General features: G+C 51.4%; 2 protein-coding genes across 2 annotated transcripts; both read right to left on the bottom strand.

Annotated features, from left to right (window-relative positions):
- Positions 1-1,691: 1,691 nt before the first annotated feature.
- LOC122911669 (leukocyte immunoglobulin-like receptor subfamily A member 6) lies at positions 1,692-7,581 on the bottom strand. Its single transcript, XM_044256620.1, has 13 exons — positions 7,525-7,581; positions 7,335-7,370; positions 6,866-7,153; positions 6,420-6,722; positions 5,900-6,196; positions 5,380-5,682; positions 5,013-5,078; positions 4,013-4,129; positions 3,635-3,677; positions 3,518-3,555; positions 3,264-3,316; positions 2,348-2,509; positions 1,692-2,272 (listed from the first exon to the last, which is right to left on the bottom strand). Exons 1-13 carry the CDS (start codon positions 7,556-7,558, stop codon positions 2,207-2,209), a joined length of 1,806 nt encoding a protein of 601 aa, XP_044112555.1. The 5' UTR covers positions 7,559-7,581; the 3' UTR covers positions 1,692-2,206.
- A 2,911-nt stretch (positions 7,582-10,492) lies between these two features.
- Positions 10,493-17,559, bottom strand: LOC122911666 (leukocyte immunoglobulin-like receptor subfamily A member 6). The gene is made up of 7 exons (XM_044256613.1): positions 17,526-17,559; positions 17,335-17,370; positions 16,866-17,153; positions 16,420-16,722; positions 15,906-16,196; positions 15,380-15,688; positions 10,493-10,545 (listed from the first exon to the last, which is right to left on the bottom strand). Exons 1-7 carry the CDS (start codon positions 17,557-17,559, stop codon positions 10,493-10,495), a joined length of 1,314 nt encoding a protein of 437 aa, XP_044112548.1.
- Between the last annotated feature and the right edge of the window lie 6,221 nt (positions 17,560-23,780).

Raw genomic sequence — 23,780 nt, 5'->3', positions numbered from 1 at the left:
TGTTTTTGCACCACACCCAGTGCTCCATGCAATCTGCGCCCTCTCTAATACCCACCACCTGGTTCCCCCAACCTCCCACCCCCCGCCCCTTCAAACCCCTCAGATTGTTTTTCAGAGTCCATAGTCTCTCATGGTTCACCTCCCCTTCCAATTTCTCTCAACTCCCTTCTCCTCTCCATCTCCCCTTGTCCTCCATGTTATTTGAATGAGTGACTTTTTTTTAATGGAGACCTGGCGGGTTTGGATATGATGTTTTGAGGGTCTGGATCTTATTTAAATCTTCGGTCACAGAGGCCACTCTTGGCACATTGCTGGGGTGCTGACTCATTACTGCCACGTGGAAGGCACAGAGTACAGGGGCCCCACGTGCCCTCCTGTGACATCAGCTGTGTCCTTCCTGGGGTCTTCATAGTCTGAGCCTGGAGGCTGACTTTGCTCCACTTTTCAGAGTACTCATGTGTCTTGTTTATAGTCTGTGGGAGTTTCACCTGTGAACAATGGGGTTCTGCAGGGAAATGGATGTCTACTTCCTCTTGGCCCCAAACAGGACCTCCGAGATGCAATTCATTTGATTGATGTTTCAAGTGACGTGGCATAAATCCTTTTCAGATTAGAGTAATAGATCTTTACATTATTTTGGATAGTTGATGCATACAATTTTGTGATCCATGAATAATCAGAATATTTTATTTATTTATTTATCTATTAATTCATTCAGTTTCCAGAAGGAAAGAAAACATTATTATTATAGAAACCTAAGAGAGCCCAAGTCCGGATGCTTAAGATAGTTCCTCCAAGGAGCTTAAGGAAGAGGAATAGAAGAGGAAAGGATTCCACACATCGATGAAGGTAATAGTAGGCAACAAATGAGAATTAGGCAAAGTAACGTTGAATTGGGCACTTACAGCATCCCAGCCTCATCAGCTGGGGGTGTCCAGGTGGAAACAGCCAGGCTGGAGTCCCTAGTCTATCCATTTAGTACTTATCACTTTTCCCCCCCTTTATTTAATTGGTTGGCTCTTCTCGTCAGATTCTCATGTCAATTTTTGCTTTTTCAGGCCTGATAAAACGGGCTGGGGAAGTACTCCTTCTTTCTCTATTCTCAGGGGAAGCCTGTGTGAGTTCGGTATGTGTATGTGTACGCGTGTGTTCGTTTGTGTACTCACATGTTCTTGCGTGTAGACATGTCCATGAGTGTGCATGTGTTCACATATTCACGAGTGTAGGTGTGTCCATGTGCTCGTGTGTGTATATTTCACAAGTGCGTCAGTATTTGGGGGCATTCACCAGTGAAACTTTCCAGACTCAGTTCACTTTGTGGGAAAAACTTTAACTGCATACTCACTGCGTTTTACACACAGTGATTCCGATTTTCTATTCATCCCGGTGTCCATTAGTTTGGTAACCTGTATTTCTGAGGATTTTGTCTGTTTCATCTACCTTCTCTAATATTTTGGCATAAAATTGTTCATAATATAATAACAATTAATAAAAGTGAACATAATAAACTCTGTTATTGATTTAAAGTGTGTAGGATGTGACGCTGTCCTGACTGGTGATGTGTTGTGTGCCTTCTCTCTCTGTGTTCCTTGGCCATTGTGACTAGGATTTCAACATATGATGAATATATACAAAAATGAACATTTTGGGCTTCATTGACTCTTCTCTATTTTTTTTTTGTTTGACCTCATTAGTAGCTTCTCTTATCACTTTAATTTCCCTTCTTCTACCTTCATTTGGAATAATTTGTTATTCTTTTTCTAAATTCTTGGTACAATAGCTTAGATCATTGACTTGGTTCTTAATTTTCCCATTTCACTGGTTTGAAGTATAACATTTACATTATCCTTCAGTGTAAACATTTTCTTGTTTCCTTTTTGATTTTCTCATTTCTTTCATGGGTAACTGGGAAGTCTGTTGCTCTGATTTCCAAAGTGTAGGGGTATTACAATCTTTGATGGCAGAATTGGTGACTCCCAGAGGGTCCCAGGAGTTCTTACTGGTCCATGTGAGGAGTCCAGGCGGGGTAGGATCATTAGGTGGCACCCACTGTGAGGAGCTCCTGTGCCTTCCAGGGTCCCTGTGGTCCCCTTCTCTGGAGTGTGAGGTCTGGGTCCCTCCTGGGCTAGTGGATGGTCAGAGCAGCATACACACTGGGCTCTGCTGGGGGTTCCTCTGATTGGGAAGGAGGGGATGCCCTTTTCTCCTATCTGAGGGCCAAGGGGTCCAGCTGGGCATAGGTCACATCCTGGGGGGTGTCAGATGCAACAACCTGCAGTGGGGAAGAGAGGGGAGGCTTGTGATTGAGGAGGGGGAAGCCTGGGAACTCAGAGAAGAAGGGACCCACCTGACAGTCCATCTGTCTGTCTTCCTCTGCTTGTCTGTCCTCTGAGTCCAACAGTCCCTCTAACACGGGGGAAGGAGAAGTGGCCAGTCCACACCTAAGTCTTGATTTTGACCGGCTCACCTGGACATACGTTGTTCCCTGGGGGTCTTCATCTTGTGTGTTCTGCTGCAGACAGAGAGTGAAGCGGAGGTTTGTCTTCTTGATTCCCCTTGACCACCTCAGACAATTTTCCCCATGGTTGCCAGAGCGATGCCTCACACTTTCCTGCCCATTAGGTCACTTTCCTGGTGAACTCTCCAGGGGCTTCCTGAGCCTTGGGGCATGTGATTCTTACTCTGGCTCTGATTCTATTCTGGACAGTATTTCTTGCTCATTTGGTTGCAGCTGCATGGGCCATGCTCCTGATAAAGCATGTTGCCTCAGGACCTTTGCACCTGCTATCCTGTGCCCTGGTTTTCTCTTCCTTGGCCACACGTTGCCCTCGAGGATGCTGCCCACTTCCGTGCATATTGTCCACCACCCACAAAGTGAACTCATGAAGGGTGGTCAGATTGGCTCACAGCTATGCCGGCCGCACTAGGCGGGACCTGGCAAATGCTGCGCTCCCTGTATCATTTGCTGGGTGAATGAATGAAGGGACTTAGTGACCGGTGGGAGAATCATTTCTTCATGCACTCTCTTGAGACGTGAGTATGGACCCCAATAACCAGAAGTCAGACAGTGGTTGGGGAGCCAGACAAGGGGAGCACAAAGGAGGCCCCACAAGGTCACAGTGGGCTGATCCTGGGTGCCCAAGAGCGTGAGGGCCTCTGAGGGACACTACTGAGACTGGGTGGTGTGAGGACACAGAAGTGCTCACTGGATTCAGTTTAGCACCATGAAGACCCTGGGGTCTGCATGAGAGTGGGGGTCTCACCCGATGGTCCAGCTCCACCCCCTCCTCAGGCTGAATGTCTTGCATGGCAACATCTGCTGGGACAGAAAAGGGTGTGTCTCTTGGCAAGGTCCCCTGAGCCCTCCTCTCAGGGCTGCAGACCCCGCCCTGCTCCCAGATAGGGTGTCTGCCGTCCTAGAAATTCAGCAGTGGGCTGAGGGGCATGTGGGAATTCAGTCCTCACCCCGGACCCGGGCCTTCCCAGCCCACCCCCAGGGCGGCCCCCTTCATCTCACAGAGGCTCTCCTCCTGGGCGGCAGGGGCTGGGCTGGAGCTGGGGAGGAGACAGGGTGTTAGGGGGGCATAGCAGAGGCAGGTGGGTGGGAGTCTGGGGGACTGCGGGCAGGAGTTACCTGTCGTGCAGGCCTCTGTCCTTGGGCTCTGGGTCTGCAGCCCCTGCAGGATGTTGGGAATCAGTGTCCCTCTGGGCTGGGAGGGTATGACCCCCACCCCCAACCATGTGATTCTAGGGAAAGGCGCCCTTCACACATACTGTCTGTGTGTTTCTCCATCTCCCCAGTTTGAATGGAGGGAAGTACCTTCAACTGGCTCGTGGGGGCCGACCTGGGGGTTTCTTTCTAGATTCTCTGAGTTGAGATTCTGCACAGGTGTCCTTCTATGCTGGCCTTTCCCACCACTCTGGTTTCCCTCTGGCCGCTGCTCTGAGCCCACCCTCTTGGCCCACGGGGCAGCCACCACCCCTGGAGCCTTTTACCCCCTCCTCTTCTCACCTGGCTTTCTGCATTTGACCCGATGCCGGTGTCGGACCAGGAGGAAGACGAGGAGGCCGAGCAGCAGGACAAAGGCCACCGAGGCCCCAGTGAGGGCGTTCGGGTACCAGTGGGGACCTTGTGTACGAGCCACACAATGAATGAGCCAGTTATGCCATTTACCTGAGCACCTACTGTGTGCCAGGCACCTGCTGGGCTCTGTGCACTCAGCTCTGACCCCATCAATGATCACCCAGCAGACGACTGCTGCCCCTCCCGCCCACTCCACAGTCAGAAAACTAAGGCACAGAGAGGTCATGTCTCAGGTCACCCAGCCTGGAGGCAGCAGGGCTGAGACTAGAACCAGGGCTGTGGGTTCCCTGAGTTCTCCTCATGCTGTCCCCTGTGCAGACACCAGCTTGGGGCTCTGGGCTCCTCATCTGGGGCCCGGCCTGTCCCAGCATCTTCTTCTGGAGCTGAGGGTCCTTCCAGATTCCCATTATTACCTGAATGCCCCCAGCCATTGTCCTCCTTCCCCTCCACCTACAATGTCACTGTCATTGCTGCAAAGGGACAGAATTCCCCATGGGACACGAACTGGGGGGCTTCCCCATAAGCCCTCCTCTCCCAGGATCAGAGTCATGGTCTATGGGAAATCTACTCTGTTCACGACTCTCTCCTTTACAGTTGGGGAAACTGAGGCCCACACAGGGAGGGGCATGTGCCAGCCAGTGCCTCCGGAGGACACTGAACTGAGGGACAGCTCAGAACTCGTTCCCCATGGACCCACCAACCAAAGCAGACAGAGACCCTCACTCACCCTCAGAGCCTCTGGGGTCAGTAAGGGTGAGGCACCGGGCCTCCTGTACTTCGCACTGCACCTGGGGGCACCTCACCCTCCCTCTGCCATGACCACCTAGCCCCCCTCCACCAGCCTCAGAGCTCCTGGAGCCCCATCGTCCCCCTGGCATCTCTGAGAGCCTAGAAGAAAAGTCCCTGGAGAGCAGCTCTTGTGACTCACCATCTGCCGAGCCTGGCCCTGTGGTCCAGGGGCCCGTGGTCGGGGGGCCGGGGTCCATAGAGGGTCCTGGGGAAAAGACAGGAGTGTGGAGGGGCTGAAGCTTCCCCTGAGAACCTGTCTCTGCTCTCACTCTTCCTCCTCATGTGCCTGACCCCCAAGCTCCTCCTCTCCCAGGAGAATCCTGGGGCTGGGGCGAGGGATGGGCAAGTGTGGGAGGACCCTGTTTCCCTCCTGCACTGTGAGGGGTGGACCCTCTGCGGACACTCCCTTGGAACCCCTCACTTCCATCCTAGACCAGACCCCTCCTGGTCCCAGGGCCCTGAAGAAAATGTTGGGACACAGAGGGGACAAGGTCAGGGACCCTCACCTGAGACCAGGAGCTCCAGGGGATCACTGGGCTGTGACAACAGGTAGGGGGAGGTGCTGGCGGAGCCATAGCACCTGTAGGACCCCCCGTGGGCTGAGGTCACAGGACTCATGGGGAATTCAGCCTGGTGCTGCCCAGCTCGGTACTGTGATCTAAGACGCAGCGGGGGATCGGCTGCCCCCTCCTTGGACAGAAGGAAAGAGTCCACAGAGCTCCGAGACTGACACAGCAGGGTCACATTCTCTCCTGGGGCCACCGTGGGTCCAGGCAGCACTGAGAGGGAGGGTGTGTAGGAGAGCTGTCCTAGAGAGAGGAAGGGCGGGTGAGGGACTGTCCAGCCCTTGATCTGAGCTGCGTCTGTCTGTGTCCTCCGAGTCTGTCCCTTCCTATCCCCTGTCTCTCTCTGTCTCTCTCCCTCCCTGAGGACCCCTCACCCCTGGTCCCGGCCACCACCACCTGGGGCTCGCCTGGCAGGACCTGTGCAGAGTCTGGAGTCCTGACAGATGCCGTGAGACCTCACCTGCGAGCAGGATGTCCAGGGGGTCACTAGGGGCCGACCATTCAGAGGAGAGGTTGTGTCCACCGTAGCACTTGTACCGGCCCCCATGGGAGGGTCTCACCAGGCCCAGGTAGAAGGTTCCCCCCGAGAGCCCAGACTGGGTCGGCCGGCTAAGCCGCTGTGGAAGGTCAGGTGCCCCCTCCTTGGACAGAGCGAATTTGTTGTAGCCGACATCAGAGCGACACTGGAGAGTCAGCCTCTGTCCAGAGGTCACGACAGTGTCCTGCTGGGTCAGGAGGGAGGGCTTCCCCGACACACCTGGGAGAGACCAGCCGTGGATGGCAGGGGCTGCTTCTCCCCAAACCTCCCTTCTCCCATCCTGATCCCCGGGTCTCACCGTCCATCACGGTCAGTGACGCTGACCTGCGAGTCCCCGTGGTCCCCTCACCCACGTCTCATTGGAGCTCCCCTGGGAGCAGAGTCCCCGTTAACCTGTCTGGTGCCTCAAAACACAGATGGGGCAACAGTCTGACTTTCTCACCTGAGACCAGCAGCTCCAGGGGGTCACTGGGGTCCGACCACACCTGGGGGGTGTTGCTGTAATAGCCGTAACATCTGAACGTCCAGCTGAGGCTGGGGGTCACGGGGCCTACAGGGAATAGGGCCTGGGTCCTCCCATGGGGGGCTGGCTGGGAGTCCAGGGTCCAGGAGGGCTGGCGCTCTCCTTCCTTCATCAGGATGAACCTGTGAAATCCCATCCGTGAGGCACACTGGAGGGTCACATTCCCTCCTGAGGTCACGACAGGGCTGGGCAGGGCTGAGAGGCTGGGTTTGCCCTGGGATCCTAGGAGAGGAGGAGGGCGTGGTGTGAAATGAGGCTCAGATCTCCCACATTGTCCCCAGGCTGGGCTGTGAGAGGAGACAGCTGAGAGCCCACTCCCTTCCTGAGGGCAGAGCCTGGGGCTGGGACCCTGAGTGGGCTCGCACCTGTCACCACCACCAGCTCCAGGGGGTCACTGGGCTCTGACCAGCCAGTGGGACTGAGATAGTCACAGCGGTATCTTCCTGCATATATGTCTGCCATGTGTGTGATGGGGAATTTGACCTTGTCTTTGGTTTCCAGTGGCTTCTGTCTGTCCCAGGTCTCTAACTCTCCCTCTTTAAGCAAGCGGTACTCCTGGGCCTCCAAGCTCCCCTGACACCAGATGGTCACAGATGTCCCCCAAGGCATCACAGAGCCTGGCTCAGCCCAGACAGTGGGTCTGGGGAGGGTCCCTGGAAGGAAACAGAGGCTGGGACACAGACCTTCCCCACCCCCAGGTCCCAGCTCAGCCCCAAGCCCCCAGACATTGCCCTCGGTCAGCCCAGAACTTCTGTTCTCCATCCCCTGCTGCTTGATGGGTGACTCCTGTCCCCAATGAGGAGATGGGACTGGGACCCCTGGGATCAGACTCACCTGTCTGGGCTTGGGTCCTGGAGCCCAGACTCAGCCCTGGAAGAGAGTCCCTGTGAGAGGTTTGCCCCGAATCCTAGCAGATCCCCTCCTCCTGTGAGCTTCCTGAGCCTGGGATCTCTGACGGACCAGGCCTGTCTGTGGGGTGGGTCCCTCCCAGACTAGAGTGTCCCCTCTCCTCCTCAGATCTCACCGAGACAGAGCAGGGTTGTGAGGGTGAGGGTCATGGTGTCTCCTCTCTCTGGTTCCGGCTGTGCAGATGGAGGGTTGACTGTGACTGCAGGACAGACAGACACACCGGGCGTGGCCACGGGGAGGCCAGTCTTGCTTGTCACAGGGTTGTCACGTCAGCAGTCCCAGAGGAAGAGGAACGCCCCTCCTCAGGCCCAGTCTGTTTCTGGTGTCCATGATGGTGCAGCAGGTGGACCTCGAGCCTTCCTGAGATGCCCCATCCGGGTGAGGAGACCAGGGCAGGTCCTTCCCTCCCAGAGCCTCCCCCATGGGTCTCCTTCATCCCCAGCACACCCCTGGGTCCTCACCATGGATGGGTCCCCAGACCCAGAGCTGCTGCAGAGGACATGGGTTCATGCAGTGCTGGGGAGCTCATGTCAGCACAGACACTCATGTGACATGTCTGAATGGCTCAGGTCAAGGTCATGGTGACAATGAGCCCAGAGGAGAGATACGGGCACATGGGGAATGGAACACTACCCTGCTCATGGCCCTGGAGTGTGGGCTCTCTTTCTGTCACTGTCTCTGTTTTGCTCTGACGCTATCCACCTCTGGCCTTGCTGGGAACATCCCAGACCGTCCGTCCTGGCTCCTTGGTGCCCCTTGTTCCTGGGGCTGAGCTGTCCTCCTCACCCTGCGGTCTGTGTGCGAGCATCAGGGGACGTGTATTTGGGCTAGAGCTCTGATTTTGCAGGAAAGTGGATCTTCACCGAACTATTCTTGGACTGTCCACTGCCAGCCTGACCTTGGGCGGCGTGTCCTTGCTCTGCTCCTCAGTTCCCATTTGCTGATGTCGTCCTGAACTGCACCCCCCAGAGTGAGTGTGGGGATTGGGTGTCGGGGTCATGGGAGGGATGGGGAGCTGTGAGTTTCCAGACCAGGTAAGATGAGCATGGGCTGGGGGTCCCGTCGCGGTGATGGGGTCCCGGGTCCAGACTCTGCATCCAGGTGGCTGGTTCGTGTACCCGCTGGAGACCTTGTCTGCTCTGAATACCGGATTGCCGCTCACAGCACGTCTAAACTATGCAGACACAGAGACACGCAGGTAAAGGGGAAATGAACTTCTCCAGAAGCAATTGGAACCCCAGCAGAGGCAGAGAACTAAGCTGAGTCCCTGCTGCTGCCTGAGACCGCGGAGGGCTGGAAGGGATGATTTTTGCACCCGTGTGGATGCAGAGGGGTTCCCCATGGTCCTCTCAGTGGGGAAGGCGTGGGGATCCAGGAGGTCAGGCTGCATCCTCAGGAGAGACAGGAAGGGCTTTGGGGGTGGATCCCTCAACACACAGAGGGAGCCTCTGCCCCTAGGACTGCGATCATACCCTCCAAGGTGGGGGGGAGTTTCCCAGCATCCCACTACAGAAAGAGAATGGGAGAGAAGGCATTTTCAGAAATTCACGTTTTTAGGTAGTGGACTATTTTCAGTCTGTGAATGGTTGCCAAGTGTTGTAGTTCACTTCACTTAGAACAGGAATCCAGGGGGCGCCTGGGGCTGCTTGGTGCCTTCAAGTCTCTGACTCTTGAGTTTGGTTTAGGTCATGATCTCAAGGTCGTTGGATTGAGCTGTGGGTCTAGGCTGAGGTCAAGCTCTGTTTTCTGCCCAGAGTATGTTTGTCCCTGTCCCTCAGCGCCTGCCCTCACTCTCTCTCTCATTTAAATAATAAATAAAATCTTAAAAAAAATTAAGATTAGGAACCCAGATGTGGACAGGAGCCCAGGCGTTTACAGGAGGCCAGGATGGAGAAGGTACAGCATGAAGGAAAAATAGCTGACACGTAAGCACTGGAAAATATTGGAGACAGACCCAGCCTCACACACAAACATCCCCACATGTGCACGCGCGCGCACACACACACACACACACACACGTGCACTTTGGGGTCTCCAGTGAGGTGTGTCCCCTGCAGGATCACATTCACTCGTGAAGATGGTGTATCCATGACTCCCACCTGGGTGCACAGTGCATTCACATGGCTCCTTGATGTTGCCCATGATGGGTGTGTTTACACCAAAGAAATGGGCAAATGTTATGAATCACAACTTAAAATAAAAAAAACATTTATTCCTTGCACCTCACACATCCCTGAGCTCACTCAAACTGATGGTGTCTCTGGAAGATTCCACCAGGTGTCACCGCATGAGGACAGAAGAGCTCTGTGAGTCTAGAGAGGGTTCAGGGAATGGTTTTGGAGTCATCTGTTCCAACGCAGACCTGATTTTCACCAACTTATTTACTTATGAAAACAGAGTCTGTGTTTTGCGCTGAAGGGATGGAGGACAATAGTGGACATCAGGGAAGGTGGAAATGGAAAGTAAAGGAAAATGTATCCCATGAAGGTGGACCAGAGCTGCCACTGTAAGAAGGTATGAACCAGCCCTGCTGTTTGGGATGAACCCTCAAGTCACAGGGATGAGGAAAGACGGGGGCAGTCAAGGATGTCCAGCAATGCAGGAGGGAAAGCACCACAGGTCATGGGGGACAAGTCCTGGGCAGGAAGCAGCCCCGACATGTCCTGCACCTGAACCATGCTCCCCCTTGATGTTGTCAGCAGACAGATCAGCGAGGGTGAGCTGCAGTCTTTCCTCCAGATGCCTCTGGGCACCTGGGATGCATGCCCACAGCTCTGCCATATATAATGGTGGCTTGTTCCCCTTCATGTTTAGCTCCTGGCTGTGTCTGGGGTCCTTCTCTTGCTGTGCTGAGCCTCTAGCAGCAGAATCCCGAGGACCACCAGGATCAAGGCAGCCACGCCCATGCAGGTCAGATTCTCCACCGTGTAATCTCTGGGGTCCAAGCCTAGGAATGAGGACAGAGAGGTTGCAGAGGTCAGAGAAGACCCACATCCCCCATATCCTGCATGTCCACGCAGGGGACCTGCCTCCCCTGGACAGGACACCCCTCTCCACAGCAGTCCCATCACTTAGAATTTCTCCTACTCTCCACTGCTGGGGTCTGACTTGTTTTGGGGTGGGCTCACGGTGCCAGCTGCTTCTGCAGGTAGGATGGAAGCTGATGGAAGGAGTTGGAGACCCCCGTCTAGCCTGTCCTCAGCTTGTCACTATGGACAGTTCCTGAACTAGCCCTTCTCTGCACTAGAGGGCTTTCCTCTGCTCTCCTCACTGGATTCCTTAAGCCTCCTTGTTCTCTTTAATTTCAGACTTTGCTCCTGAGTCACTCGGGATAGATTCTGGTTGTGCCCCACCAGATCAGGGTTGCAGAGAAAAATGGCCTCCCAGCACAGAAATCATCATGTCCTTGCATGTTCTCTGCTCAGTATGGTCTGTCTGTTCCTCAACAGGAGGGTGGTCAGTCTGTGGCATGTGGGGACAGGATGGGGACAGGAAAGTCTGGACTCAGGCTTTGGGGAACTAGAGGCAGGTCAGGGACATGTGCCCAGAAGAAGGAGTCTCCATCATCATCTCGCTATTTGGGGACAACCTCTAGAAATCTGGTGAGATTTCAAGTCGGGATAGATAATCATTTTGTTTGCATTGAAAAGACAACCTCTGTCCCCACTAAATCACAGACCAGACCTGAGGAAGTGCATACATGTGGATTTCATATATGAAATCGTTGACATCTCTTAACCCAGTTTTCATATGAAAACCAAGAAAGTAAAAAAAAAAAAAGAAAAAACAAAATATGAACCAATTCTTATTATAAAGATTCATCCAAATAGTCTAAGTAATATTACCTTATTGAATTCAGAAAATACCAGTGAACAGTAAATGTTATGTGGTTGGGTTAACCCCCAAATGTCTGAAACCAGGAAGCCTTTCTAAAGAGCCTTGTATTGTTAAAATCAAGGAGAAAGCATAGCTGTTCAGCAGACAGACATCTTTCAGGAAAATAATGCATTAAAAATTTTTTAAAAAGATTTTATTTATTTATTTAAGAGAGAGAGAGAGATCATAAGTAGGCAGGGAAGCAGGCAGAGAAAGAGAGTGGGGGAAGCAGGCTCCCTGCTGAGCAGAGAGCCCGATGCAGGTCTCGATCCCAGGACTCTGAGATCATGACCTGAGCTGAAGGCAGAGGCTTAACCCACTGAGTCACCCAGATGCCCCCCAAGAATGCATTTTTAATAAGATCCTAATGAAGCAGGAAAATGAGTTGAAATAGATAGGTCAACAGTGCTTTCGATATAAAAATAGATTTTTAATGAGCTTGCTTTTAAAGTCAGTTTTGGGTATAAATCAAGTTGTTTCCGTGACGTGAATCTTGTGGCTATTTTCTCTGTCCTTTGAAGTGAGAAACATAGCTGTGCATTTTAGACATGAGACAGTGAAATTTCCACGTGTTTGTGGTTATGATCATTTTCGGCAGCATATTGAACAGTGGTTGAAAGGGAGAGAGCACAGTGAGTTCACAGGATATAAAAATACACCCAAACCCACACTTCTCTTAGGCTTGCTCAGCAATTACTCAGACAGCTGACGTACGTGGTGTTAGAGTGGGTGAGCTGTTCCTATAATAGACTATGAAGTGACACCACTTATAGGAATGAAGTTCAAAGACTTTGAAGTTCATGTATGTGACAAATCACTGAATGTTATACATGGAAAAATAACAAAGTGAGACTCATCAAAAATGTGCTAAGACTCGGTAGCACCAATTGAACAGTTAGTAAAGGATCTGTACTCAAGGGACTACAGAACACTCATGAAAGAAATTGAAGAAGACACAAAAAGATGGAAGGCTATTCCATGCTCATGGATCAGAAGAATAAACATTGTTAAAATATCTCTACTGCCCAGAGCAATCTATACTTTCAGTGCCATCCCAAACAAAATACCACCAGCATATTTCAAAGTGCTGGAACAAACAATCCTAAAATTTGTATCAAGCAGAAAAGACCTCAAATCACTAAGGAAATGTTGAAAAAGAAAAACAAAGCTGGGGTTATCATGTTGCCTGACTTCCAGCTTTATTATGAAGCTGTGATTACCAAGACAGCATGGTACAGGCACAAAAACAGACACACAGACCAGCGGAATAGAGTAGAGCCCAGATATGGACCCTCAACTCTATGGCCAACTTATCTTCGACAAAGCAGGGGAAAATATCCAGTGGAAAAAAGACAGTCTCTTCAATAAATGGTGCTGGGAAAACTGGACAGCTGTGTAGAGAAGGATGAAACTTGACCATTCTCTGATACCATACACAAAGATAAATTCAAAATGGATAAAAGACCTCAATGTGAGGCAGCAATCTATCAAAATCCTAGAAGAGAACATAGGCAGTAACCTCTCCGACTTTGGTCACAGCAACTTCTTTCAAGCCATGTCTAAAAAGGCAAGGAAAACAAAAGCAAAAATGAACTTTTGGGACTTCATCAGGATGTAAAGTTTCTGCACAGCAAAGGAAACAGTCAACAAAACAACGAGGCAACCCATGGAATGGGAGAAGATATTTGCAAATGACACTACAAACAAAGGGCTGATATCCAAAATCTGTAAAGAACTCCTCAAACTCAACACCCCAAAAAACAGATAATCATGTCAAAAAAGGGGAGGAGGCATGAACAGACACTTCTCCAAATAAGACAGACAAATGGCTAACAGACAAATGAAAAAATGTTCACCTTCACTAGCCATCAGGGAAATTCAAATCAAAACCACATTGCGATACCACCTCACACCAGTAAGAATGGCCAAAATTAACAAGACAGGAAACACCAAGTGTTGGAGAGGATGTGGAGAAAGGGGGACCCTCTTACACTGTTGGTGGGAATGCAAGCTGGTGCAGCCATTCTGGAAAACAGTGTGGAGATTCCTTAAGAAATTAAAAGTAAGGCTACCCTATGACCTTGCAGTTGCACTACTGGGTATTGACCCCAAAGATACAGATGTAGTAAAAAGAAGGGCCATCTGTACCCCAATGTTCATGGCAGCAATGTCCATGATAGTCAAACTGTGGAAAGAGCCAAGATGCCCTTCAATGGATGAATGGATAAGGAAGATGTGGTCCTTATACACTATGGAGTATTATGCCTCCATCAGAAAGGATGAATACCCAACTTTTGTAGCAACATGGACGGGACTGGAAGAGATTATGCTGAGTGAAATAAGTCAAGCAGAGAAAAGTCAATTATCATATGGTTTCACTTATTTGTGGAGCATAAGGAATAACATGGAGGACATTGGGAATTGGAGAGGAGAAGGGAGTTGGGGGAAATCGGAGGGGGAGACGAACCATGAGAGACTGTGGACTCTGAGAAACAAACTGAGGGTTTCAGAGCGGAGGGGCAGGGGGTTGGGAGAGCCTGGTGGTGGGTATTAAGGATGGCACAAATTGCATGGAGCACCGGGTGTGGTGCATAAACAAAGAATTCTGGAACACGGAAAAATAAAATATAATTTAAAAAATTAAATAAAAAAATTAAATTTAAATTAAATTAAAAGACTTTTAAATTAAAAAATTAAATAATAATAATAGAAAGACCTGGGAGTGCCCAGAGCTCGTTCCCCAAAAGGACTGTGTGAATCCAGTCTAACCCCAATGCATACAGGAGAAAGAGGACTGGTTTCTGAGTCTGGCGTCCCTGTCACCTGAGTTCCCTTTGTCATCATCTGCAGGTGCTGCTCTAGAAGGTATGAGAAGCAGACACAGAGACACTGGACCAGCGACCACACACAACACAGAGTGGACACCAGTGTACACGGACATGGGGTGCAGCCTCCCTGGGGATTCCCGTGAGCCAGACTCCACCCTCCTGGCTCTCAGGTGTGCACTGAGAGGCATGGAGGCCCCCAGGTGAGCACGGGGGTGGGGGCAGCAGAGTGGTGCCCGCACGTGGGGAGGCTTCTGTCCAGGAGAGCGTACGGGGGGCTGACAACACCGTCAGATTCTGCTATGGAGGGACAGGAGGTGAGTGGGAGGCGCTGTCCACTCACCATTGTCATCGCTCACCGCCCACGCAGCCCCTACTCCTTCCTCTGCTGAGACTGCAGGATGGGGGACCCCAGGTGCACACTGTGGATCTTCCCAACCTTTCCAGGGCAGGACCCTCCTCTGTGGAGCCCCTGCAATCCCCACATGTGTTACTGTGTCAGGCTTTCCAGAGACTTGTGTCCTGAGCTGAGAGAGCTCAGACAGCACAAGGTCAGGGCCGCTCACCTGAGACCAGGACTCCAGGGGACCACGGCTGTGACAACACATGGGGGAGGGGCATGTGCCAGCCAGCGCCACCAGAGGACTCTGAACTGAGAGGCAGCTCAGAACCCGCTCCCCATGGACCCACCCACCAAGGCAGACAGAGACCCTCACTCACCCTCAGAGCCTCTGGGGTCAGTAAGGGTGTGGTACTGGGCTGCACCTCCCCCACTGGGCCCCTCCCCCTGCCATGCCCACCCCAGCCCCCCTCACCAGCCTCAGAGCTCCTGGAGCCCCATCATCTCCCTGGCATCTCTGAGAGCCTAGAAGAAAAGTCCCTGGAGAGCAGCCCTTGTGACTCACAGTCTACTGAGCCTGGCCCTGTGGTCGGGGGGCCCGTGGTCAGGCGGCTGGGGTCCATAGAGGGTCCTGGGAAAAAGACAGGAGTGTGGAGGGGCTGGAGCTTCCCCTGAGACCCTGTCTCTGCTCTCACTCTTCCTCCTCAAGTGCCCTGTGACCCCCAAAGCTCCTCCTCTCCCAGGAGAATCCTGGGGCTGGGGCGAGGGATGGGCAAGTGTGGGAGGGCCTGTTTACCTCCTGCACCGTGAGGGGTGGACCCTCTGCGGACACTCCCTTGGAACCCCTCACTTCCATCCTAGACCAGACCCCTCCTGGTCCCAGGGCCCTGAAGAAAATGTTGGGGCACAGAGGGGACAAGGTCAGGGACCCTCACCTGAGACCAGGAGCTCCAGAGGATCACTGGGCTGTGACAACAGGTAGGGGGAGGTGCTGGCGGAGCCATAGCACCTGTAGGACCCCCCGTGGGCTGAGGTCACAGGACTCATGGGGAATTCAGCCTGGTGCTGCCCAGCTCGGTACTGTGATCTAAGACGCAGCGGGGGATCGGCTGCCCCCTCCTTGGACAGAAGGAAAGTGTCCACAGAGCTCCGAGACTGACACAGCAGGGTCACATTCTCTCCTGGGGCCACCGTGGGTCCAGGCAGCACTGAGAGGGAGGGTGTGTAGGAGAGCTGTCCTAGAGAGAGGAAGGGCGGGTGAGGGACTGTCCAGCCCTTGATCTGAACTGCGTCTGTCTGTGTCCTCCGAGTCTGTCCCTTCCTATCCCCTGTCTCTCTCTGTCTCTCTCCCTCCCTGAGGACCCCTCACCCCTGGTCCCGGCCACCACCACCTGGGGCTCGCCTGGCAGGACCTGTGCAGAGTCTGGAGTCCTGACAGACGCCGTGAGACCTCACCTGCGAGCAGGATGTCCAGGGGGTCACTAGGGGCCGACCATTCAGAGGAGAGGTTGTGTCCACCGTAGCACTTGTACCGGCCCCCATGGGAGGGTCTCACCAGGCCCAGGTAGAAGGTTGCCCCCGAGAGCCCAGACTGGGTCTGCCGGCTAAGCCGCTGTGGAAGGTCAGGTGCCCCCTCCTTGGACAGAGCGAATTTGTTGTAGCCAACATCAGAGCGACACTGGAGGGACAGCCTCTGTCCAGAGGCTCTGTCCTGCTGGGTCAGGAGGGAGGGCTTCCCTGACACACCTAGGAGAGACCAGCCGTGGATGGCAGGGGCTTCTTCTCCCCAAACCTCCCTTCTCCCGTCCTGATCCCCGGGTCTCACCGTCCATCACGGTCAGTGACGCTGACCTGCGAGTCCCCGTGGTCCCCTCACCCACGTCTCATTGGGGCTCCCCTGGGAGCAGAGTCCCTGCTAACCTGTCTGGTGCCTCAAAACACAGATGGGGCAACAGTCTGACTTTCTCACCTGAGACCAGCAGCTCCAGGGGGTCACTGGGGTCCGACCACACCTGGGGGGTGTTGCTGTAATAGCCGTAGCATCTGAACGTCCAGCTGAGGCTGGGGGTCACGGGGCCTACAGGGAATAGGGCCTGGGTCCTCCCATGGGGGGCTGGCTGGGAGTCCAGGGTCCAGGAGGGCTGGCGCTCTCCTTCCTTCATCAGGATGAACCTGTGAAATCCCATCCGTGAGGCACACTGGAGGGTCACGTTCCCTCCTGAGGTCACGACTGGGCTGGGCAGGGCTGAGAGGCTGGGTTTGCCCTGGGATCCTAGGAGAGGAGGAGGGCGTGGTGTGAAATGAGGCTCAGATCTCCCACATTGTCCCCAGGCTGGGCTGTGAGAGGAGACAGCTGAGAGCCCACTCCCTTCCTGAGGGCAGAGCCTGGGGCTGGGACCCTGAGTGGGCTCGCACCTGTCACCACCACCAGCTCCAGGGGGTCACTGGGCTCTGACCAGCCAGTGGGACTGAGATAGTCACAGCGGTATCTTCCTGCATATATGTCTGCCATGTGTGTGATGGGGAATTTGACCTTGTCTTTGGTTTCCAGTGGCTTCTGTCTGTCCCAGGTCTCTAACTCTCCCTCTTTAAGCAAGCGGTACTCCTGGGCCTCCAAGCTCCCCTGACACCAGATGGTCACAGATGTCCCCCAAGGCATCACAGAGCCTGGCTCAGCCCAGACAGTGGGTCTGGGGAGGGTCCCTGGAAGGAAACAGAGGCTGGGACACAGACCTTCCCCACCCCCAGGTCCCAGCTCTGCCCCAAACCCCTAGACGTCCCCCTCGGTCAACCCAGAACATCTGTTCTCCATCCCCTGCTGCCTGGTGAGTGGCCCCTGTCTCCAGTGAGGAGGTAGGACTGGGACCCCTGGGATCAGACTCACCTGTCTGGGCTTGGGTCCTGGAGCCCAGACTCAGCCCTGGAAGAGAGTCCCTGTGAGAGGTTTGCCCCAAATCCTAGCAGATCCCCTCCTCCCGTGAGCCTCCTGAGCCAGGGGTCTCCGACAGACCAGGGCCTGTCTGTGGGGTGGGTCCCTCCCAGACTAGAGTGTCCCCTCCCCTCCTCATATATCACCGAGACAGAGCAGGGCTGTGAGGGTGGGGGTCATGGCGTCTCCTCTCTCTGGTTCTTGCTGTGCAGATGGAGGGTCGACTGTGACCACGGGACAGACAGACACAAAGGTTGTGGCCATGCGGTGGCCAGTTCTGCCTGTCACGGTGTTGTCACGTGAGCAGCCCCACAGGAAGGGGAACAGTAAGTCCCTCCCCTGAGCCCTGCTTTGGTGTCCATGACGGTGTGTCTGGTGGACTCCCAGGCTTCCTAAGATATCCCATTCAGGTGAGGAGACCAGGGCAGGTCCTTCCCTCCCAAAGCCTCCCCATGGGGTCTCCTTTTCCCCAGCACACCCCTGGGTCCTCACCATGGATGGGTCTCCAGACCCAGAGCTGCTGCAGGGGACATAGGTTCCTGCTGTGCTGGGAAGCTCATGTCAGCACACTCATGTGACATCTCTGAATGGCTCAGGTCAAGGTCATGGTGACAATGAGCCCAGAGGAGAGATACAGGCACATGGGGAATGGAACACTACCCCGCTCATGGCCCCGGAGTGTGGGCTCTCTTTCTGTCACTGCCTCCAAAGACTTCTCTGTTTTGCTCTGACACTGTCCACCTCTGGCCTTGCTGGGAACATCCCAGACCGTCCGTCCTGGCTCCTAGGTGCCCCTTGTTCCTGGGGCTGAGCTGACCTCCTCACCCTGCGGTCTGTGTGCGAGCATCAGGGGACATGTATTTGGGCTAGAGCTCTGATTTTGCAGGAAAGCGGATCTTCACTGAACTATTCTTGGACTGTCCACTGCCAGCCTGACCTTGGGCGGTGTGTCCTTGCTCTGCTCCTCAGTTCCCATTTGCTGATGTCGTCCTGAACTGCACCCCCCAGAGTGAGTATGGGGATTGGGTGTCGGGGTCATGGAAGGGAAGGGGAGCTGTGAGTTTCCAGACCAGGTAAGATGAGCATGGGCTGGGGGTCCCGTCGTGGTGATGGTGTCCTGGGTCCAGACTCTGCATCCAGGTGGCTCGTTCGTGTGCCCACTGGAGAATACCAGACTACCGCTCACAGCACGTCTGAACTATGCAGACACAGAGACATGCAGGTAAAGGGGAAATGAACTTCTCCAGAAGCAATTGGAACCCCAGCAGAGGTAGAGAACTAAGCTGAGTCCCCGCTGCTGCCTGGGACCACAAAAGGCTGGTAGGGATGATTTTCCACCTGTGTGGATGCAGAGGGGTTCCCCAGGGTCCTCTCAGTGGGGAGCGCTCAGGGCTCCAGGAGAAGGTTGGGCCACAACCTCTTGAGAAACAAGAAGGTGTAACTGTCCCTCAGAACAATGTATTACTTAAAATATAACCCATGGGAAATTTTACTAGTTACCAAGTACATTTAGATGCAGCCTCAAGAAAAATACATACCGGCACCAGGCCTCAGGGGAAGAGGACGATATAAGGCCTTGAAGCAGAGCAGCTGGGGATGCGGGGTAGCTCAGGGTGGAATGCCACCTGCTTCAGGGTGGTTATCAACACCCCCGACCCCCCACCCAAGAGGGCCTGTGACTAGTTAGATAAGTCCTTTTTTTCTTTCTTTTTTTTTTCTTTTCAGCAGAACAGTATTCATTATTTTTGCACCACACCCAGTGCTCCGTGCAATCCGTGCCCTCTATAATACCCACCACCTGATACCCCGATCTCCCACTCGCCGCCACTTCAAAACCCTCAGATTGTTTTTCAGAGTCCATAATCTCTCATGGTTCACCTCCCCTTCCAAAGTCCTTTGAATGTGCTTGTTCAACTCTAAACTTTATACTACTTTTACAGACATATTTTGCCCTCCTTGTTGATCTAAAAGGCATGTGACTAGTGTTTGGCCTTCTTCAGCTCTTCTGTTGGTTACTGTTTCTATCTAATAAAAGCAGGACTGAGGAGTTGTTCGGGGTGACAATCTTCTCTACTGTTGTCTCCTGCGCCCTTTCTCTTGCAGCTGACTTGTTTGTGCCTCATTCTTCTCCCATGCGACGCCAGGAAGCGGCAAGTGGCGCCTGAACAGGGACCAGAAATGAAACTGGAGAAGAAACCCCAATGTGAGTTTTGCACGGCTGTGCCTTTTTCCCGCTGGTGAGTTGTGAGTACTTATCGCAGGGTATGGGTAATCTAGAGAGCACAAACGATTATCGCCCTTACGTTTGCTTATTGAGACGGCTCCTAAAGGCAGGAAGAGCAAAATTCAGCGAGGGCCAACTAATGGAGCTTTTAAAAGTAATTTAAGAACACAGGGTGCCTGGGCGGCTCAGTGGGTTAAGCCTCTGCTTTCAGCTCAGGTCATGATCTCAAGGTCCTGGGATTGAGCCCCACATTGGGCTCTCTGCTCAGCAGGGAGCCTGCTTCCCCCTCTCTCTCTGCCTGCCTCTCTGCCTACTTGTGATCTTTCTGTCTGTCAAATAAATAAATAAAACCTTAAAAAAAAGTAATTTAAGAACATTGCTCCTGGTTCCCTATATTAGGGACTTTAGATTTACAAACATGGAAAAAGTAGGTCATGAGTTAAAACTTTTGCATGCTAAAGGAAAACCAATTCCAATTACTATATGGTCTACTTGGACCCTCATTCACTCCGTTTTGGAGCCTTTACAAACCCCTGATTTGGAGAGTGATAATGAATGTTCAGGAGAAACTAAAAAAGAGGAACCTGAACATGCCATCCAGGAGAAAGAAATTACTAAGGCCACCGTAAAGGAATATATAAGGGAGGAATCTCCTCCTCCTCCTCCTCCAATAACAGAACAAAAGGTGCAAATGGCACTGCCACCATCGGCCCCACCATCCTATAAGAAGGGACCATTTAGTGAAAAAGATGAAAAAATACATGCTATCAGCCATTCAGAAAGGCCTCCTTGAAGCACAGCGAGTGGGAGACCTAGATGCCTTACATTTTAATTTCCCAGTTATTATTAGAGAACATGTCGCTCCAGGACATGATCCTAACAACCCTAATGGTATCTGTGAGACCAGGCATGAGCCCTTTTCCCTTCAAATTATTGAAGGAACTAAAATAGGCAGTACAAAACTATGGAGTTAATTTTCCATTTACAATGGGAATCACTCAAGGCATCGCAGAAGGCAATTGACTTATTCCGATTGATTGATCATTGTTAGCAAAAACAGTTCTATCTTCAAGTGAGTTCTTGCAATTTATTTATTTATTTATTAATTTTTAAATAAATACATAATGTATTTTTAGCCCCAGGGGTACAGGTGTGTGAATTGCCAGGTTTACACACTTCACAGCACTCACCACAGCACACACCCCTCCCCCCAATGTTCATAACCCCACCACCCTCTCCTAACCCCTCCTCCCCCCAGCAACCCTCAGTTTGTACTGCGAGAATAAGAGTCTCTTATGGTTTGTCTCCCTCCTAATCCCATCTTGTTTCATTTATTCTTTTCCTACTCCCCAACCCCCCACGTTGCATCTCCACTTCCTCATATCAGGGAGATCATGTGACAGTTGTCTTTCTCCGATTGACTTATTTCGCTAAGCATAATACCCTCTAGTTCCATCCACGTCATTCAAATTGCAAGATTTCATTTCTTTTGATTGCTGCATAGTATTCCGTTTTATATATATATACCACATCTTCTTTATCCATTCATCTGTTGATGAACATCTAGGTTCTTTCCATAGTTTGGCTATTGTGGACATTGCTGCTATAAACACTCAGGTGCACGTGCCCCTTTGGATCACTACATTTGTATCTTTCGGGTAAATACCCAGTAGTGCAATTGCTGGGTCATAGGGTACCTCTATTTTCAACTTTTTGAGTTCTTGCAGTTTAAAACATGGTGTCAAGATCATTCAGAAAGAGCTACTGCCCATAACAGAGCTAGTAATGTTCCTATTTCCATGGAGCAGTTCATGGGTGTTGGGCCGTGGGCCCGGGTGCAAGACCAGGCACAAATGAATGAACAAGCTATTGAGCAGCTCCGGCATTGTTGTTTGAGAACCTGGGAAAGAATAGAATCTCAGGGAGAGAAGTGCTCTTCTTTTCAAAAGGTGGTACAAGGCCCAAAAGAACACTATACTGATTTTATTGTGAGATTACAAGAGGCTATCAAAAGACAGATAAATAGTCTGGAGGCTGCTGATACCAGTCTTCAGCTGTTGGCTTATGAGAATGCTAATGCTGATTGTAAGAAACTGATAGCACCCTTTAAAGCAAGGGAACACTGACAGATTATATTAAGCTATGCCAAGGAGTAGAAACAGAGACCTATAAAGCTGATTTGTTAGCTCAAGCAATGGCTGCTCTGACCACAGGAAAATTTCAAGGACAATGTTTCAACTGTGGGCAAGCAGGGCATAATAAAGCTCAGGGTAGGCAAAAAGGAAAATTCCCTCCACCAAATGTAAAAAATAAATCACCTGGTCTCTCTCCCAAATGTAAAAAGGGAAATCATTGGGCAAGTCAATGTCATTCCAAATTTAGCAAGGATGGATCCCCCCTTCAGGAAACTTATTTTGGGGCAAGCCTTCAGCCCCAAAAAACAAGGGGGCCATTTCTCCCTAATGCCCAGCTTTCAAACAAATGTACTGTTTCATATTTATTACATGCTATGGCTTGTAGTGCTGGATTAGACATCCCCATTCCCAAAGATTATCTCTTAATGCCTACCAAGCTTCCCGCTAAAATTCCAGCTAATATTTATGGCCCTTTACCAAAGGGAACCACTGGGTTACTTTTGTGGGAGATCTGGCCTCTTCAAAGGGAGTACTAGTTCATACTGGCATTATTATTTTTTCCAATTTATTTATTTTCAGAAAAACATTATTCATTATTTTTTCACCACACCCAGTGCTCCATGCAAGCCGTGCCCTCTATAATACCCACCACCTGGTACCCCTATCTCCCACCCCCCTGCCACTTCAAACCCCTCAGACTGTTTTTCAGAGTCCATAGTCTCTCATGGTTCACCTCCCCTTCCAATTTACCCAAATTCCCTACTCCTCTCTAATGCCCCTTGTCCTCCATGCTATTTGTTATGCTCACAAATAAGTGAAACCATATGATAATTGACTCTCTCTGCTTGACTTATTTCACTCAGCATAATCTCTTCCAGTCCCGTCCATGTTGTTACAAAAGTTGGGTATTAATCCTTTCTGATGGAGGCATCATACTCCATAGTGTATATGGACCACATCTTCCTTATCCATTCATCCGTTGAAGGGCATCTTGGTTCTTTCCATAGTTTGGCGACCGTGGCCATTGCTGCTATAAACATTGGGGTACAGATGGCCCTTCTTTTCACGACATCTGTATCTTTGGGGTAAATACCCAGGAGTGCAATTGCAGGGTCATAGGGAAGCTCTATTTTTAATTTTTTGAGGAATCTCCACACTGTTCTCCAAAGAGGCTGCACCAATTTGCATTCCCACCAACAGTGTAAGAGGGTTCCCCTTTCTCCACATCCTCTCCAACACATGTTGTTTCCTGTTTTGTTAATTTTGGCCATTCTAACTGGTGTAAGGTGATATCTCAATGTGGTTTTAATTTGAATCTCCCTGAGGGCTAATGATGATGAGCATTTTTTCATGTGTCTGATAGCCATTTGTATGTCTTGATTGGAGAAGTGTCTGTTCATATCTTCTGCCCATTTTTTGATGTGTTTGTTTCGTGTGGGTTGAGTTTGAGGAGTTCATTATAGATCCTGGATATCAACCTTTTGTCTGTACTGTCATTTGCAAATATCTTCTCCCATTCCGTGGGTTGCCTCTTTGTTTTTTTGACTGTTTCCTTTGCTGTGCGGAAGCTTTTGATTTTGATGAAGTCCCAGAAGTTTATTTTCGCTTTTGTTTCCTTTGCCTTTGGAGACGTATCTTGAAAGAAGTTGCTGTGGCTGATATCAAAGAGATTACTGCCTATGTTCTCCTCTAAGATTCTGATGGATTCCTGTCTCACGTTGAGGTCTTTTATCCATTTTGAGTTGATCTTTGTGTACGGTGTAAGAGAATGGTCGAGTTTCATTCTTCTACATATAGCTGTCCAGTTTTCCCAGCACCATTTATTGAAGAGACTGTCTTTTTTCCACTGTATATTTTTTCCTGTTTTGTCGAAGATTAATTGACCATAGAGTTGAGGGTCCATATCTGGGCTCTCTACTCTGTTCCACTGGTCTATGTGTCTGTTTTTATGCCAGTACCATGCTGTCTTGGTGATCACAGCTTTGTAATAAAGCTTGAAATCAGGTAAGGTGATGCCGCCAGCTTTATTTTTGTTTTTCAAC

This window comes from Neovison vison, chromosome 7 (genome assembly GCF_020171115.1).
Source record: "Neovison vison isolate M4711 chromosome 7, ASM_NN_V1, whole genome shotgun sequence".
Classification (NCBI taxonomy): Eukaryota; Metazoa; Chordata; class Mammalia; order Carnivora; family Mustelidae; genus Neogale; species Neogale vison.
Note: the sequence above shows the minus strand (reverse complement) of the source record. Positions and strands in the feature narration are given on the sequence as shown.

Bases quoted from the DNA above. Each gene is read 5' to 3' on its own strand.
- LOC122911669 (XM_044256620.1), bottom strand. From the start codon at position 7,558: ATGACCCTCACCCTCACAACCCTGCTCTGTCTCG. The intron at 4,130-5,012 runs GTGAGTCACAAG...CTCGTACACAAG, and splicing joins AGGGCCAGGCTCGGCAGATG to GTCCCCACTGGTACCCGAAC. The intron at 2,273-2,347 runs GTGGGTCCCTTC...TCCCCACTGCAG, and splicing joins ACAGACAGATGGACTGTCAG to GTTGTTGCATCTGACACCCC.
- LOC122911666 (XM_044256613.1), bottom strand. From the start codon at position 17,559: ATGACCCCCACCCTCACAGCCCTGCTCTGTCTCG. The intron at 16,197-16,419 runs GTGAGAAAGTCA...GGTCTCTCCTAG, and splicing joins CCTGGAGCTGCTGGTCTCAG to GTGTGTCAGGGAAGCCCTCC. The intron at 10,546-15,379 runs GTCCCTGACCTT...CTGCAGAAGCAG, and splicing joins GCTCCTGGTCTCAGGTGAGG to CTGGCACCGTGAGCCCACCC.